Source organism: Aethalodelphis obliquidens, unplaced genomic scaffold, assembly GCF_003676395.1.
Source record: "Aethalodelphis obliquidens isolate GAN/ISIS:26980383/991018 unplaced genomic scaffold, ASM367639v1 scaffold48, whole genome shotgun sequence".
In the NCBI taxonomy this organism is placed as follows: Eukaryota; Metazoa; Chordata; class Mammalia; order Artiodactyla; family Delphinidae; genus Aethalodelphis; species Aethalodelphis obliquidens.
In genome coordinates this window covers 6,713,800-6,730,691 of record NW_020837992.1, presented here as the reverse complement: position 1 = coordinate 6,730,691, position 16,892 = coordinate 6,713,800, and the positions used below count along the sequence as shown (strand labels likewise).

Below are 16,892 nucleotides of genomic sequence, written 5' to 3'. Positions count from 1 at the left end.
GTGTGTGTGTATACAGATACACATACATACACTTCATAATCTTTGAGGACTTGGCAGCTGGGGTGGAGGTAGGGTCTTTCTTGAAATATTTAAAAATTGTTGATTAAATTTTAGGCCATACCGGATTTGATATACTCAGACCAGATAAACCCCTAAGGATGTATCCAAGCACACACACACAATTCTGGGCATAGTCTGAAGAAAGACAGATTTAACAAATAACATTTAGTTAGTGTTCTTTTCCTTGCTGTAGGAGAAAGCACCAAGCTGGTCTCATATGTATTTGATTAGGCTTTGTTACAGCTACAGATAAGACTCTTTTTATTATTAGGGCGATCCCAGTTGTTAGCAATGCAGTTAGTTGTTTCAAAGCCAGAAAAGATACTTGCAGCATCAAATGCCTAAAACCAATTTCTCAGTAAAATCTACTGCCCCCCTTCCAATCTCTTTGCATAACTGTTGCTAAAAATACTTTCATGAGATATTCTGTCATTTGATTCATGTTTTAACTTTATAACCTAACTCATTTACAAAACCCTGGAAAATGCTCATTAATGTAATAATAAAAGAATAGATTTTCCCCTTTAATGCAACTCTCTAACACACATTCTTAAACCCCATGTCACCTGATACGGCATTTGTATTTTATCATATAACTCATATGTATGAATGCATAGAGCTGCCATTTTTTAAACTAAAAAATATTAGGAGTTCACTGTCCTTTTGGGTTTCTTTTAAGGCCTTTCAGTACAGCCAAGCTGAAGTAATAATATCTATGCATGGTTTTGTTATTATGGTAATAACAAGTTCTAGCTTATAATAATACATAGTACTTAGTTGGGACTAGGAACAATGATATACCGCTTTTTAGTAATTGGTAAATAGTATGTTTCTAATTTAACTAGAAATTAGAAAGAGAAAAAAAATATTTTTCATATATAAAAAACATATTCTATTTAATAAAGTATATGCATAAAATTATATATTGGATAAGAAGCAAAATTAAAAAGAAAACAGCTTATAATATTCCTGGTAATCAGAGTTCCTAAATATAAAAACAACAAATGCCTTGCCATTTAAAAAAATTAGCACATTATACAACTTTTACATACTTCTGAGGAAATAAAGATCTTGTGACACTGCTTTGAGGAATCTAATCTTCACATTTATAAAAATTGAAGGCCTAATTTTGCAAATACAACTTTCAAGCTGTATGAGCAAATTTAACTTACATGGAAGGCACAGGATGACATCACGCTGAAGAACGTACCTGTAAATCTCAAAAAATCTAGTCACAAGTCACTAGAAACTTCTTAAGGAATCTCAGAACTGTTTTTAACATGATGTTCTGATTCACACTTAGAACTGGAGAGTCTTTAGATCACAAATACAAATTGAAGTAAGAGTGAAGAGAACTGTTTCTTATTTGAATGCTACCTGCTTTATGTAGTGTTGGTTACTAAATACTCAGAGCAGATGATTAAAATTTTCTTTAACTTGAATTGTTTTCAATTTTCAACAGCTTATTCACTATATTTTTTTAGTTTGTAAAAAATGTATTTTCACGTTATTACAATTTTAAAGAGTCAACCATTGAAAGAGATTTTAAAGTGAAGTCCTGCTCTATTAGCTTCCTACATTGGAATACAAGAATACAGGAAGTGCTTTCAACAGAAAGTTACATGGTCTACAGTACAACCTGTCTAGAAGACTTGCAAGGGACCAGTACCGTAACTTGGTCTCTTTGGATCAGGCAAAATCAGAGGCAAATGAAGAAGTGAGCTTTTCTTAAAATAACACATAAAAAACATTCCCTTATGAAAATGAATACTTGCTTGCACTTAGATTTAGTGCTATTGAGAAGAACTGAGGCACAACAAAACTAAGTGCACAAAGGGAAAATATCTGAAATAAAATGATTTTCAATGTGATTGAAACCTTTCACCATTAGATCTGACTGACAACGCTGGAGAATGACTTTCGCATATTAAAGAACATTACGAACACCAGGGATGAGCCAGTCAAAATTTGTCCTGTGTATATGTAGGGTGACCTAAAAGGGTGCTGTAACTAAAAATTCTGATTTTCAAAATCATTTATAATTTTGATTTTTCATAAAATTATTGGCTCTTTTGCTAGAGTAAAATTAACTTCAAACCAAAACGATGCTCTTAAAGTTCTGGAGGATTGTCAGTTTAAGAAAGATGAAAGTTTCTCATTTTCTCAAACAAGCTCTACTAGAGACACTTCTTTTCTTCATTTATGTCCGTATTAGATGTTCTTTCCACAGAATTTAAAGCATTTGGGTAGAATGTTAAAGATGGTTCTTCAAAGAATAGATCTTCCCATGGTGACTAGGTAAGAAGAGTAATGTTGTACTCAGAAATGACGCTGCCTTGAACTGCAATTGCTCATTAATCCTAGTCATCACGACTCTAGCAACGCGTGCCATCTACATACTTGCTGTCCTTTCGACTCTTTCATTTCAGTCCAGTGATTGAGTTCCTCTTCTCCAGAGCTGTTCAGACCTAAAGAAATCCAGCCTATCATCTCTTTTCTTTTCATGCTGCGTTTGTTATACACAGACAGTATGAGTGTCACATCAGAGAGTTGAAATAGGGCCACTTGAAAAACAAACGTTTCCTTGTATACTGGATTTGGCTGCCCTCTGCGGATGGATGTCTTGCATTTGGACATCTCTTGACCCATGGAATTCAGTAGAGTTAATTTAACATATGTATCTATAGAAAAAAACAACATACCACAGATATTTGAAACAAACTCAAAACGTCTTTCTTGTAACACTTGTTGAGAAGATTAAGTGTTTATACTTTATAAGGATATGGTGTATACCATGTTTAGTAGAAATCCAATAATTCCATTTTGATTAAATGATAATAAAATGTGACAAGTACAGAGAATGCTAAGTAGGCATCAAATCTTTTGGGGGTAATAATATCTTAACCTCACTATTTCTACATTAGAGTTAGAATTTAAAGGTATACCTCATAATCCTTCCTCCACCCTCCCACCCCCATCCTTGACCTCCCACTACCCGCCCTTCCCATCCCCACCCCCGTTTAGCTTCACTAAGCAGGACATCATAGCATTAATAAACACTTAGCAAGCTCAATTAGCCACAACACTGTAAAGCATTCCACTGTGCTTTCAGAGTGTAAGAATAAACAAACGAATAGAAATGAAGGCAAATGGTAAGGAGGGAAAGAGAAAGACAAGAATGCAAAGATGACATCAAAACAGCTTAGGATGAAATGTCAAAAAAATCTCTGCATGGATGTGGTTTTTAAATATATTTTTAAAACATTTAAGGGCCAATATGAAGCCAAATGCACTAAGGGCTCAAAGTTTAGCAAATCAAGTAAAACTTTCTCCTGGTTTCATGCAAGAATACATTTAATGTGCTTTTTGGATAGTTAAATACTACAGGATTCCTTTTTGACACAATTTAATGTGAAATTTTAGGTATGGTATCTTAACTATTTTCATGAATTATAAAAAAAAAAATTGATGTGATGTTTAGTGTACCAAGTGAAACATAACAGTTCATTACCTGGTTACTTGGGAGATAAACCCTCTTTTCAAACAACTGTGTTTTCAAGTTCTTTAGACTCATGCAAATTATCTTCAGCATGTAGATCCATCATGTGTACTTCATATCAAAATTTCAATTAATTTTAATGAAAATTGCAATATTTCTCATGAAATGTCTATTTCTACTTATGAGTCAAAATATAATGAATGAAAAAATAAACCTTTAATTTAAAAAGTTTTGCTAGTTTTATAGATACTCTGAATACCATCATCCATAATCAGAGATAAATTCTAAGTTAGTTTTCTTTAAAGTACCACAGATAATAAATGTGCATTTTTTTTGGAAATCAACATGGTGGACAGCTTCACTGCTGGCAAGTTTTAGGGTATTTTGTTTTTGCATGAAAAGACAACATCCAATTAGCCTCTACAGGAACTCACCTCGGATTATATAAACCTGTCCACCTATCAAGTGTTTTAGACAACAGAACAGTCCATCTGACAACAGGGGGTGGAAAGCAGTAAAAGAAATAATGACCAGATGTCAATTGTTGGGTGAAAGAGGGTCAAAGGTTAGAATTAAAGAGGAAACACTGTTCACTGGAGTGGAAGAACACAAAACTTTAGCATTTTAATTCAGGTAGAGGGTTGAAAAAAGGGTATGTTGGGTAAATTTCATGGAATGAGAATTTTTAAGGTCATTGTGTCATCTTAAACAAAAATTACACTGTTTTAAAGGGGGACACCTTTATAAGGACATTTTCTTGGTCTAAAGCACATTGAACATAGAATCATGCAAATTATCGGACCATAAAAGACTGAATAAAAGTCATTAAAGGATCATTATTTTTCTAAATTTTTAAGTTTATCCATGCAATATTTAACACTTCAAACACTTTTTTTTTACTCCCAATGTAATATAAAATTAAGTTATGCAAAATAAAATAGAACTACCAAAATTTTTGTTCTTGAATGTTACCACTGTTCCTTTGGGATAAAAATTGGATTAGTCAGTCTATAACATAGTTCAAAATTTAGAACCTAGGTATATATGAAGGGTCACAATCTTACATACAATAGACAGACAAACTGATAAAATTGTCATATTTTACTTTATAAATACTCTACTTCATATAATTAGTTTTAATGTTGACTTATATTTACCTACTAGTTACTTCCCAGCTAATACCATGAACTGTCCTACTACTGAAGATCTAATTCTAAAATAATGGAAATTGCTATAACCTATTCTTTAACCTGATAGATCTACTCTATGTTGTGGATGCAAATCTCTCTTAACTTGTTTATTGTCCATCCCTACCTCCACCCACCCCCTGCTTCATTTTAGTTCTGATTAGTGTTTCTCTGTTTCTATCAGAGTGGGTTCAGCAACAAGGACAGAAAGGCAAATCTGTCATTTCATTCTGCTGCTTTCTAGCATTTCAAGTTAAAGATTTGTCAAAAAATTAAACTATTAGCTAAGCAGGAATTGCAAACTGACAGCTTGTGGCTAAATGTAACCCCAAATAATAGACCACGTTCAAAAATTTTGAATCTGAATGTCTTAAGGCAGGGTGTGCACCCCTGCATTTATCACAGGCCTCTCCATGCTCCTTCTCTCTCATCTACAAATTCTGCTCATTTAAGTTACTTCCCAGGCCATTTGAGTTTGCATTCCTAGTGTGGATTAATGACGATAACCAAGTCACACTTCCAAAGCTCTTTACTCTAGTAATTGCTTTTTTCCACCCTCTGAATGTTTCCTTCTGAAAGGAAAAAGGGGACAAATAATAATTCCATCCTTTTTACGTGCCTTTATCTGATTTGAGTATCACAGTTACCCTGTGAGAAACACAGCCTTAATTTTACATATAAGGAAACAGCCTTAGGGAAGTTAGGTCACTCGTCCAAGGGTAGAAATAGAAATCTAACTTTGGCCTTCTGACGTTTAATGAAGGCACAGATACATTGCATGATGTATGTAAGAAGTGAGGTTTCCAGTACTACTGAGGGCACACTAAATATATTTTTATGACTTTTCACTTTGATTGAAAAAATAATTTTTAGGATATTTAGAAGTAAAGTTAATTCAAGGGTGGAAAAAGTTTCCCCTCCAACAGTTATTTGATACTTGGAGTGAAATATTGCTTCAAGCAAGTCTGTAAGAAATTGTTAAACAAATTTAAGGTTGGCATTATTATTCAAGATTTCCTTTCAAATTTTGAGTTTAGGCCGTTATTAACAGCTTTAATTTTAGAGAAATATAAAGAGGCTGCTACTTTCCCAGTTCATTTCTACAGATCACAATAAACAATTTTGGAGGTATACTGCATGACAATTTCTCTGTGCATAACCTATCCCCAGCCTCCTGAGCTGGGAGAGAGATAAGAGAGAGAAGAGTGAGAGGCATATAGACAGGGCAGAGGTATCTACACCATCTAGCCTTCCTTTCCTAGCATCGAGCATAAATATCAAACTATTCCTTATTCTGTTTGTCCTGGTAAAAGCAAAGCACATTCCATTTAAGAAAAGATTCTGCTGGCAGTACTGATTTATAATTTTAAAGGAGGAAAAATGTGAAGAAACAGTTTTTTCTTAAATTGTTAAGGGAGAAAAGAAGGAAAAATATAGAAGTACACACATTAGTTCATAGTACTGCATGCAGACAGGAAACATGACATCGATCTTCAGTTAAAAACAACAGCTATAAGCATTCGTCATCATATTTGTGGAGTGTTACTACCTTTAAAAAAAAACCTGTAACTTTTTCTGGCATTAGAAGATAATGGCTATGATGGGGCTAATTCATTCTGCAGACACAGAAAAAGTTAAAGTCTTGCCACCTTACAATTAATATTTTGAATTTCAGATCTTTCTACTTCCCAAATGGCTGGAAATAGAAAACATGAAACAGATTAGCTGATGATTAAACCATCATTGATTGGTTAAGACTAAATGATAGGACTGAAGGCCCTACACTGCGAGTCTCATAAGTACAGAAAACACTAGAATTAAGAAAAATATTTTTCACTCACTGGGTGGTCTGTTTGCTGCCAAGTTTTTGAAGTGGCTGCCTTTTATCACTTCTGCTGATAGTCTCCCAGTTGTGGCATTATAAAGCAGGCCAATGAGGATTTCTGGAACTGAGCCATGTTCAAGAGACTGACAGGAGGATGTACTTTCACTACAGGAGACTTCTGACGCGCTCATTTGGGAGTTACAGCCCTGCAATCAAAAATGAAATCTTTATAGTATTTTGTAAAAAAAGATATATTAATAGATACATTGGTAATGCCCTGCTTATTGGAATTAGGTAGATAAGTCATGAAAAAAGCAAGAGTTGTAAGCAAAATTCCCAAAACACTAGATTAGAAATGTTCTTAGCATATTTTAGTTCCTGGATCTCTTTTCATTATACAGCAGTCAAAGGAATGACAGGAGATGAGAAGGTCTGATAAATTCTTGCATGTTTGGATACAAATCAGAGAAGATAAATTTCTTAAACTCATAGGTGTCAATGAACTCTTTCCTGAATGTAAAAAAATTGTTTAAAAGATGTTTTGACCTTAAAAGACCGACACAGATTCAGACTCAATTACATTAAATGTAAATGTCTTAAGTGTCCTTTAAAGACAAAGATTGGCAGGCTTTGATGAAATAAACACAAAATCTGCTACTTATAAGTCAATATGTAAAACACTGATACACAGAAATTGAAAAAAAGAGGGTGGGAAAATATTTACCATGCAAATAATAACCAAAAGAAAAGCGGTGTAACTATATTAGTATCAGTCAAGGTTAGCTTTAAGGCAGTAACTATTACTAGAGATAAAGAGGTACACTCAATAATGATAAAACTGCAAACTTACCAGGAAGATAAAGTAATTCCAAATTTGCATTATTTAATAACATGGGCTCAAAATAAAAGCAGCAAAAATTGCCAGAACTAGAAAGAGAAATAGGCAAATCCACAACCGGTGGGGTTGTCCACATACTCCTTTCAGTAACTGACCAAACAAGCAGGCAAATAGATACAGTAATGATGTAGAAGATTCGAATATCACAATAAGTAAAACTGACCTAATGGTAATATGCAGAACACTCCATCCTACAACTATAAAGCATACATTTTCTCAAGCATGCAGTGGAGTTTTTACAAAAATATTTATTAAAAAAGCAAACGGGGGCTTCCCTGGTGGCGCAGTGGTTGAGAGTCCGCCTGCCGTTGCAGGGGACACGGGTTCGTGCCCCGGTCCGGGAAGATCTCACATGCCGCGGAGAGGATGGGCCCGTGAGCCATGGCCACTGAGCCTGCGCGTCCGGAGCCTGTGCTCCGCAACGGGAGGGGCCACAATGGTGGGAGGCCCGTGTACTGCAAAAAAAAAAAAAAAAAAAAAAAGCAAACGGGAACTTCCCTGGTGCCACAGTGGTTAAGAATCCGCCTGCCAATGCAGGGGACACAGGTTTGATCCCTGGTTTGAGAAGATCCCACATGCCACAGAGCAACTAAGCCTGTGAACCACAACTACTGAAGCCCACGTGCCTAGAGCCCGTGCTCCACAAGAGGAGCGCACCGCAATGAAGAGTGGCCCCCACTTGCTGCAACTAGAGAAACCCGCGTGCAGCAACAAAGACCCAATGCAGCCAAAAACAAACAAACAAACAAATAAATAAATTTAAAAAAGCAAACGAATTTCAAAAATGAATTTCAATGATGGAAATCATTCAGAATGTTTTTTGAATCAGCTAGAAATCCAAACTAAGTTCTAGTGAAGAAAATTCCTATACATTTGGAAATTAAGGAAACAAATATAAATAATCCATGGGTAACTAAATGATAACTAAAATAAATTATTTGTAAAGATTAATAAAAATAGATAAATGTTAGTCCAATTCAGAAATAAAAGAGACAAGGCACAAATGAAAAAATATCAGGAATGAAAAAAGACACTACTACATATTCTATAGGCCATGAAAAGATTTTAAAAAAATGAGTAAGAACAGCTTTCTTCCAACAAATTTTAAATTTTGACGAAATGGACATATTCCTAGAATAGTACAACTAAGCAAAGTGGACACAAGAAGAAATAGAATATCTGAACAGTCTTACTGAAGAAATTGAATTTGCAATTAAAAACCTTTCCAAAACCAACAAAATAAAACTCAAAAACTTTAGCTGGATGGCTACAATAGTGACTTCTAATTAATAATATTAGTCTTATGCAAACTCTTTCAGATAACAGGAAAAGAGGAAACACTCCCCAGTTTCCTGTAAGAAACTAGCAAAACCTTAAAACCAAAATCCGACAAGGACATTATTAAAAAATTACAGGATTTTCTCATTCATAAACTTAGATTTAAAACTCTAAATAAATGCTGAGCAAACCAAATCGAGCAACATGTAACATCATACTTAATTTTTTTTTAATGTTTCCCCTTTGAAATTGGGGATGTGACAATGATGTCAACTATTACCACTTCTAATCAGCACTGCACTGGAGATTCCAGCCAGTGAAGGTCCTAGCCTTATGAAAGGCAATAAAATGAAATAAAAGGTATAATGACTTGGACTGTCCTTATATGCATACTATATAGTTATGCACATGTGAAATCTAATCAACTCCACGGAGGTATTACAGTCGCCTGCAAAGGTAAAATTTAAGAATCCATATATTCCTATATACCAGGAACAAATCCGAAAATAACATTTATTTCAAAATAACATTTATTACAACATAAAATATAAAATATCTAGGAATAAATGTACAAATGACATGCAAGGACTCTATACAGAAAACTATGACTATTATTGAGAGAAATTTAGAAGTGCTATATATACTATGTTAATGAATTATGAGGTTCAATTTTGCAATACTGTCTCCAAATTGATGGAATAAATGCAATCATAATCAAGATCTCAACAGGTTTCTTTGTGGAACTTGACAAGCTAATTCTAAAATGTATGCAGTATATATATACAATGAAATATCATTTAGTCTTAAAAAAGAAGGAAATCTGCCATATGTGAGAACATGGATGAACCTGGAGGACATTATGCTAAGTGAAATAAGTCAGTCACAGACAAATACTGTGTGGTTCCATTTATATGTGATATCTAAAATAGAGGGTCATAGGAGCAGAGAGTAGAATGGGGGTTGCTAGGGGCTGGAGGAGGGGGAAATGGAGAGTTACTGTTCAATGGGTATAAAGTTTCAGTTCTGCAAGATGATTAAGTTCCAGAGATCTGCTGTACAATATTATATCTACAGTAAACAATATTGTACACTTAAAATTTGTTAAAGGGTAGATATCATGTTAGATGTTCTTACCAGAATAAAAATAATAAAATAAATTACAAGATAGGGGGCTCTGCTCTACTGAGTATCAAAATTTATAATAAAGGTACATTATTTAAGACAATGTGATAAAACAATGTCTAAGAGACTGTTAAATAGAAAGTCCACTAAGTAATCCATGCATAATAGACAGTTAATTTACAACAAAGGTGGAACACCTCTGAAACACATATACTTCACAATTAGCTCAAATCCCAAATATGTAAAGAATACCTATAAATCAATAAGAAAAAGACAACACAATATAAAAACACTTGACAGATACTTGAATCAGCACTTTCACAAAAGAATGGTCAATAAATATGTGAAATGATGTTCAACTTCATTACTAATCAAGGAAAAGGAAATTAAAACCATGAGCTAACACTACACAACAAATAGCTGGGCTAAAACAATAGTGTGGTGAGGACACAGAGAAATGGGAAGTCTCATATTCCAATGGTTATAGTGTAAAGTGATATGTTCTTTTAAGATGTTAAAAATACACATACCATAATATCTGTCAATTCCATATATATACATCTCGATCAGGAATATGTGCAATGTTTACCAAGAGACATATGAAAGTACGTCCATAGTAGCATTATTTATAATGACCTCAAAGAGTGGAATGGATAAACAATTTGTGGTGACTTCATATAACTGAGCAACTATACTGTACATACAGTATATATACACTATACAGCAATGAAACTAATTATAGCTACATTTACAAACATGATTTTGAGTGCAAAATGCTGAACCTAAAAGGATATTTAGCTGTACGGTTCCATTTATGTAAATTTCAACAACAAAAAACCAAAACAAAAACCAAATAAAGACCAGGCAAAACTAAACCCTAGTATTTCAGACGTATGAATAGGTGGTAAAACTATAAAGAGAGCAAGAAGGTGATTAATTTAAAAGTCAAAATTTTGGTTAACTCTAGGGGTGGAGAGAGAAGAAACAGTGATTAGGAAGGACATGGGGGCTTCTGAGGGGTACTGGTAATGTTTTATTTCTTGACCTGGATGGTAGTTAGATGGGTTGTACATTTCTGCCTTTTACACTTTTCTACTATGTGTTTGGTTTCACAAGAAAAAAGATTTAATGAAAGAATTACATGACACAAGGATACAACATATACAAATTAACAATAATAAAAATGTTTAGGACTTTCTTTGAACATTCCTAAAGGGATTCACTCCATGAGTTTAAAAAAAAAGACTATAATACTATTTTCTATAACAAGTTTTTAGATTTAAAAATTACGGATTTAGATTTTTAGATTTAAAAAATCTAAAAATGTCTTATACAAGTCTTCAAGTTTGAATCTAGGTTGGCCTATACAAGTAATCAAGGAGAATTAATACATACTTGGTGACTGAATTAGCTCACGGGACTAATATTCAGAGGGATAAAAATCTCATATTTTCAAATCTAACTCTAAACCGTAGAGTAGAAAACCAAAAGGAAGATAAATCTTATATTCCTAAATCATGGGTACACAAAACACATAGTTTGGTATGTTTTCATGACAGTTGGAGGAGAAAACATAATTTTAGTAAGTTTCAATTAGGATATATCATCACTTATGAAAATAGTGTCAAAAACATGCTCAAGCACATTTGGTGCATTTGCTACATTAGGCTATTATACTAGCAGCATCTGTTAGAATACTGTGAAATACATTTTTCATAGTATAGCATTTTTCATATTAACCTACTGTCAGATAATAAGATGTGAATCTAATATTTTCTTATCAACACAGAGGTCATATTGCCGATTTTGCGCAACAAAGTGATGGCCCGAGAAAGTCTTGGGAAAGGTCTTTCTTGCTCCTGAGAAAAACAGCTAACTTATCTCCCTGCTTTACTGCTGCAAAAATGTCCTTGTCTCTAAGCCCAACAAAAAAAAGCAAGAGTGATAAGATTCTTGGTGATCACATTCTATTTTAGTAAGCCCAGCTGAAATACAGTAGTATTTAACAGAAAAAACAAAAAACTATTGTCTGAAGAGTTCATTCTGAATTTATACCTTAGAAAAAGTGCTAATCTCATGGTCTTTCTATTGCCATCAGTGTAACTGCCTATCCAGGGTTGGTATAGGTGTGGCAATCCAAGGGGATCACTGATTACAGCAAAAGCAGTATAGAATAACTATATAAATAGAGCAACTGCAGTAAAGACAAATTAAATACAGATACTATATACTCAAATGGCATCTTTCCTCCAACTATTCCTCAGGGCATGCTGCTCCATTCAGTGTGTATTCAGGAATCTCTACCTACTCTCACTGCAGACTCCATCATTAATTTATAATTGAGGCTTCCCTAGGTGGCAGTAACTGCAGGTGATTAACCCAAAGTCAAACAAATCCCAATCATAATTGGGTCTACTTAAAGGAATCGTCCCATAGGCTCCCTAAAGTAAAAGTATAACTTCCTCCCATCTAACATAATACTTTATTTCTTTTTTAATACTTCTTCTCTTTCCGCCTGAGTCCTCTGCCCTAGGGTGAAGGATTATAAGCAATTCTGTAAAAGTAGAAAAAAAAATATTTAATTTTTCAGAAAAGTGAATAAACTCTATATAATGTTTACCATAAGCAGAATTAGTACTTATGGCAGACATTACATGTCTTTAATGGTGCTAATAGGTTAAAATCAGGTAGGAACTTGTAAATATAGAGAGAAAAAAGTAAGATTGAAAATACAACAGAACTCCTATTAAGTAAATGTATGGGGCTTTTTATTAATACTAAACTGACTCCACCTTACTTGTAACCACTTCTACTCAGTACTTTTAAGGTAAAAGTGATGAACTCTACAATGATAATTATTATGAATTTGAATATTTTCTGTTGAATTTATTTTTCACTGTGGCTAGAAGAAATTTTCTGCTTTTTAAGGTAATTTGACCCAAAATGCTTCCATTATACTTTCCTGGAAATGGAGCGATGAGGGCACTGAAGTGTAACCAGAGGGCAGCCACCTGCTGCAAACCTGGTGAGCTGCATCTCCAATAGCGGTGCTCGCTCCCCGGGGGGCCCTTCCCTAGCCCCAAGGCACTGAGTGCCTATCAGACAAGGTAAGGAGGAGATAACCAGAGGCAATTTCAGGAAGGAGAAAGCAAGAACAGCATAGCTGCTCCAAATCTTACCCCCCTTCCACTTCCACGCCCTCCCCAATCCAGTGTAAAGGACAGCCATTCTGTATTTTGGTAGCGGTAAAAACACACCCATTGACTCTAAAGGATAACTTACTGGGATGAGCAGTGGATGGGTGGATAGTTTACATTTCAGAGTGGTGTTGGAATCAGGATGCTTTTGGTTGCAAGTGACAGACAATGGCTACTGGCGGGGGAAGAAGTGGCCCTCCCAGGAAGGGTCTGCCCCAAAGCAACAGGGTACAGAGGCCATCAACAGCTCCCAACCAAAAACACAGGAGGGACAGAAACAGAAAGCATCCAAAAGGACGGACAGAGAGCTGGATGGCAGCAGCAAGCCCTCCTGCCGTCTATGGGCCCCTGTACTTCCACTAGGATTCAGCCTGCAGAACATCAGTCTGTCTCCCTCCCTCCAGGGAAGCCTGGTGCTGAGAAGCTTCAGGCACTTAACCACCAAACTGCTACCAAATTTAACTGGCTTACAAGACACAGGGAATTTACTAGCTTCTGTAATATAACAGTTAATACAAGGGTAGCTTCAGGTGCTCACTGATCCAGGCTTCAACCCATGTCACTAGGAAACAGTTCTCCTCCATTCCTTAGGCTTGTTTCCCAAATTTGGCTTTATTCTCAGGTAGACTCTTCGCTCCAAGTTGCCAGAGTTTTCAGTGGCTCTGAGCGTTGTGGGAAAGAGGAAGACATCATCCTGATTGCTCTCACCAAAACCCTAGAACTCACCAGTTAAGACACGTGAGATCTAATTCTGGGCTTTGGAATGAAGTCACTTCATCCAAAGTACAGGAGCAAGTTGGTCTCCCAAGCAAAATCTGGACACTATGGCCACAGAAGACATGGATGCTAGGCAGAAAAAACAGATGTCTACTACAGAGCCTATTCAACTGACTTGTTTGCCCTGCTTTTTTTCCCCTTGGCCTTCAGTAAGGACTATCAACCCTGCTACTGAGGGGTTGCACCAACTGTGCCTACTTCCCTCTGTCTCTTTGCTGGGTTTGGTCTGAGGGCCTTAGCCTTGCAAGAACCAAGGAAGAGGAAAAGATGGGTCAGCAAAAGGGAATGTTACTACACTCAGGGAACACAGTATACCTGATATACAGGTTAGCTAATGAAGAGTGGGAAAAAAAGTAGAAAATTCTCACTTTCTCTTTCATACAGAAAGTTGTTTCATGTTAACACTGAAAACTTATTGATAAGATTTAAAATACAGCAAAAATTGTAAACCAAAAACAAAATCTTTTCTATTACTAATGTTTGAATATATAATCATGGAGAAATGGTCATAAAAACTCCAGCTTATCAAAATGGTCATAAAAACTCCTGCTCTTATCAGAAATTTTGCATGTATACACATGCACATATTATTTTTTGCTACATTCAATAAGAACATATTTAAATTGGCATTTCTGCACACATGCTTGTGAGATTGGTTTATTAAAGTTTATAAAATTGGTTTAAAAAGTTTATAAAATTTTCCCCATGCTCTCAAACAACTACTGTGCTATATAAACTATTTCAGAGGATGAAAAGGAAAAGTACCCAGCTTCTCTTTTGAGATGTATAATTTTGACACTAACTAGACAAGAAGAACATAAAATTATAAACCAATCTCACTTAGAAACATAGGCAGAAACCTCAAGTTAAACAATGTTAAATTGAATTCAGAAAAAAATGCACATATATATATGTATGTGTATGTATATATATACACATTTCATCAAACAGATATTATTCCAGGAAAGTTATTTGTTCATTGAAGTTGGGTAAAACTTGCCTTTGAAACTCAACTATCTTTTTTTCTTTCTCTTTCTTCTATGAGAATCTTTTTGACTACTGATTGAATTTCTTAATGGTAATAAGTCATTTCATGTTTTCTATTATTCCTAAATCAGTTTTTAGAAATTTATATTTCCAAAAAAATTGCTCATTTCATCTAAGTTTCCAAACTTGTTTTTCTAGAGTTATTCTCTTTATGATTCTGAAATTTCCACTGAATTGATGATTATGTCCTCCCTTTCATTTAATGTAATGTTTTTCTTTCCTGATCTACCTCCAGAGGCTTACTTAGCAGCAATTTAAAAAACCCAGCTTTTGTTTTTTAGACCTCTTTACTTTTTTTCTTTCATTAATTTCTCCTTGTTTTCCTTTTGTAACTTCCTGAGTTGAAGAATATTTAGCTCATCGATTTGCACTCTTATCTTCCTACAAATATCTTTAAGGCTATACATTTCCCTATAATATTGTTTTATCTGTACACCATAAATTTAATAGTGTTCTCGTTTTGTCTGATTCTAAATATTTCTAATTTCCATTATGCTTTCTTCTCTGACCCTGAGTTCATTTAGAGAGTTTTTTGTTTGTTTGCATATCTAGATATATAGATTTGAGGGGTGGGAGGAGAACTGCCTCTTTGACCTTACCTCCTGCTATTCTACTCCTCAGTCTTGGACTTCTAGCTAAATGGGCCTCCTTGCTCTTTCCTGAAGACAACACATGTACTCTGGGCTCTGGGAACTGGTTGTTCCATCTGCTTGCAATATTCTTTCTCCAGATATGCAAACGACTAAGCCTTCCTCTCTTCCAAGTCTTTGCCCACATGTTACATTGTCTCCAATGACCTCTTATTTAAATTACAACTCCTTTCCAACTAGCATTCTTGATCCTGTTCACTCTGTTTCTTTTACCCATAATACTTATAACCTTCTCACATACTATATATTTACTATATTTATTACCTTTACTGTATCTCAAGTCTCCCCTCCCCCGTAATGAATTAAATTCCATGCAGGTCAAAATTTATTTCTGCTTTTCACTAATGTACACCAAATAACTAGAACGATGTCCAGCATGTGGTATGTGTGTGTGCCACAGATATTTTTGAATGAATTTTTAATTTCAATCCAATGTGGTCAAAGAACAAAGTTGATATGATATTGACTCCTTGATATTTGTGGAGACTTCCTTTGTGGCCTGGCATATATATGGTTGACATTTGTAACTGTTCTACATAGGCTTACGTTTATTAAGTAGAGGTCCCACATACATACATTAAATTAAAGTGTTACTCAAATCTTTCATATCTTTGCTAGTAGTTTTCTGCTCGATCTACCTCTGCTTATTTAGATATTCTACATACTTAATAATCTCTCAGCTCACCATCACTTCTTCCATCTTATTTCTTCCTTTTGAATTCAGCGCTCTTCATACACAAGTATATGCTTTAGTAATTATCCCAGCAATGAGCTATGAGTGCTAAACTCTCCTGGTCTTTGACTGAAAATATCTGGAGTTTACCCCCTTCCTTAGCAATAATTTAGGTGGCTATAATATTCTAAGTTCATAATTTATTTGCCTTGGCACCTTACAGATATTATACCAATGCCATTTGGTATTTAGGGCTGTTGAGAAGCTTTCTGTTAGACAGTTGTTGTTCCCTTTCCTTATCTTTTCTCTGTAGTTACTTTTATCATTTTGTCTTTGGTGTTTCATCCTATCACTGTAATCTTTAAAGGTGTGGATTCATTTTTGATAATCCTGCTTATGAACACCTGCACTTTTTCAATCTGATGATCTATGTACTTCAAATGTTGCCTCTCACTTTTTCTAGTCTCTCACTCTGGAGTTTTTATAAGAAAATGTACTTAACATTCTCATTCTACCCTTCATTCTCTTTACCCTGTTATTCATATTTTTCATTGATTCTATTTTTAATGACTCTATTTTTTCATTCCAGAAGTTCCATATGGTCATTATTTAAATCTGCCTCTTTTCTAGTATTGTCTTGTTCTTTCCTTGTGGTTTCTGTTACTTCTTTTAGCTCTTT

General features: G+C 34.8%; 1 protein-coding gene across 2 annotated transcripts in view; it reads right to left on the bottom strand.

Annotated features, from left to right (window-relative positions):
• Nucleotides 1-1,087: 1,087 nt before the first annotated feature.
• Nucleotides 1,088-16,892, bottom strand: part of SYT14 (synaptotagmin 14) — a 230,638-nt gene continuing 214,833 nt past the window's right edge. Inside the window, exons 5-7 of one of the 2 annotated variants that reach the window (XM_027082902.1) lie at nt 6,588-6,777; nt 3,994-4,050; nt 1,253-2,741 (exon numbers count right to left, since the gene is read on the bottom strand). In XM_027082902.1, the coding sequence (XP_026938703.1) occupies nt 2,428-2,741; nt 3,994-4,050; nt 6,588-6,777 (561 nt within the window). In that variant the 3' untranslated portion in view covers nt 1,253-2,427. Of the gene's footprint in view, nt 2,742-3,993; nt 4,051-6,587; nt 6,778-16,892 lie in introns of both variants that reach the window. The other variant, XM_027082901.1, reaches the window with a different exon arrangement.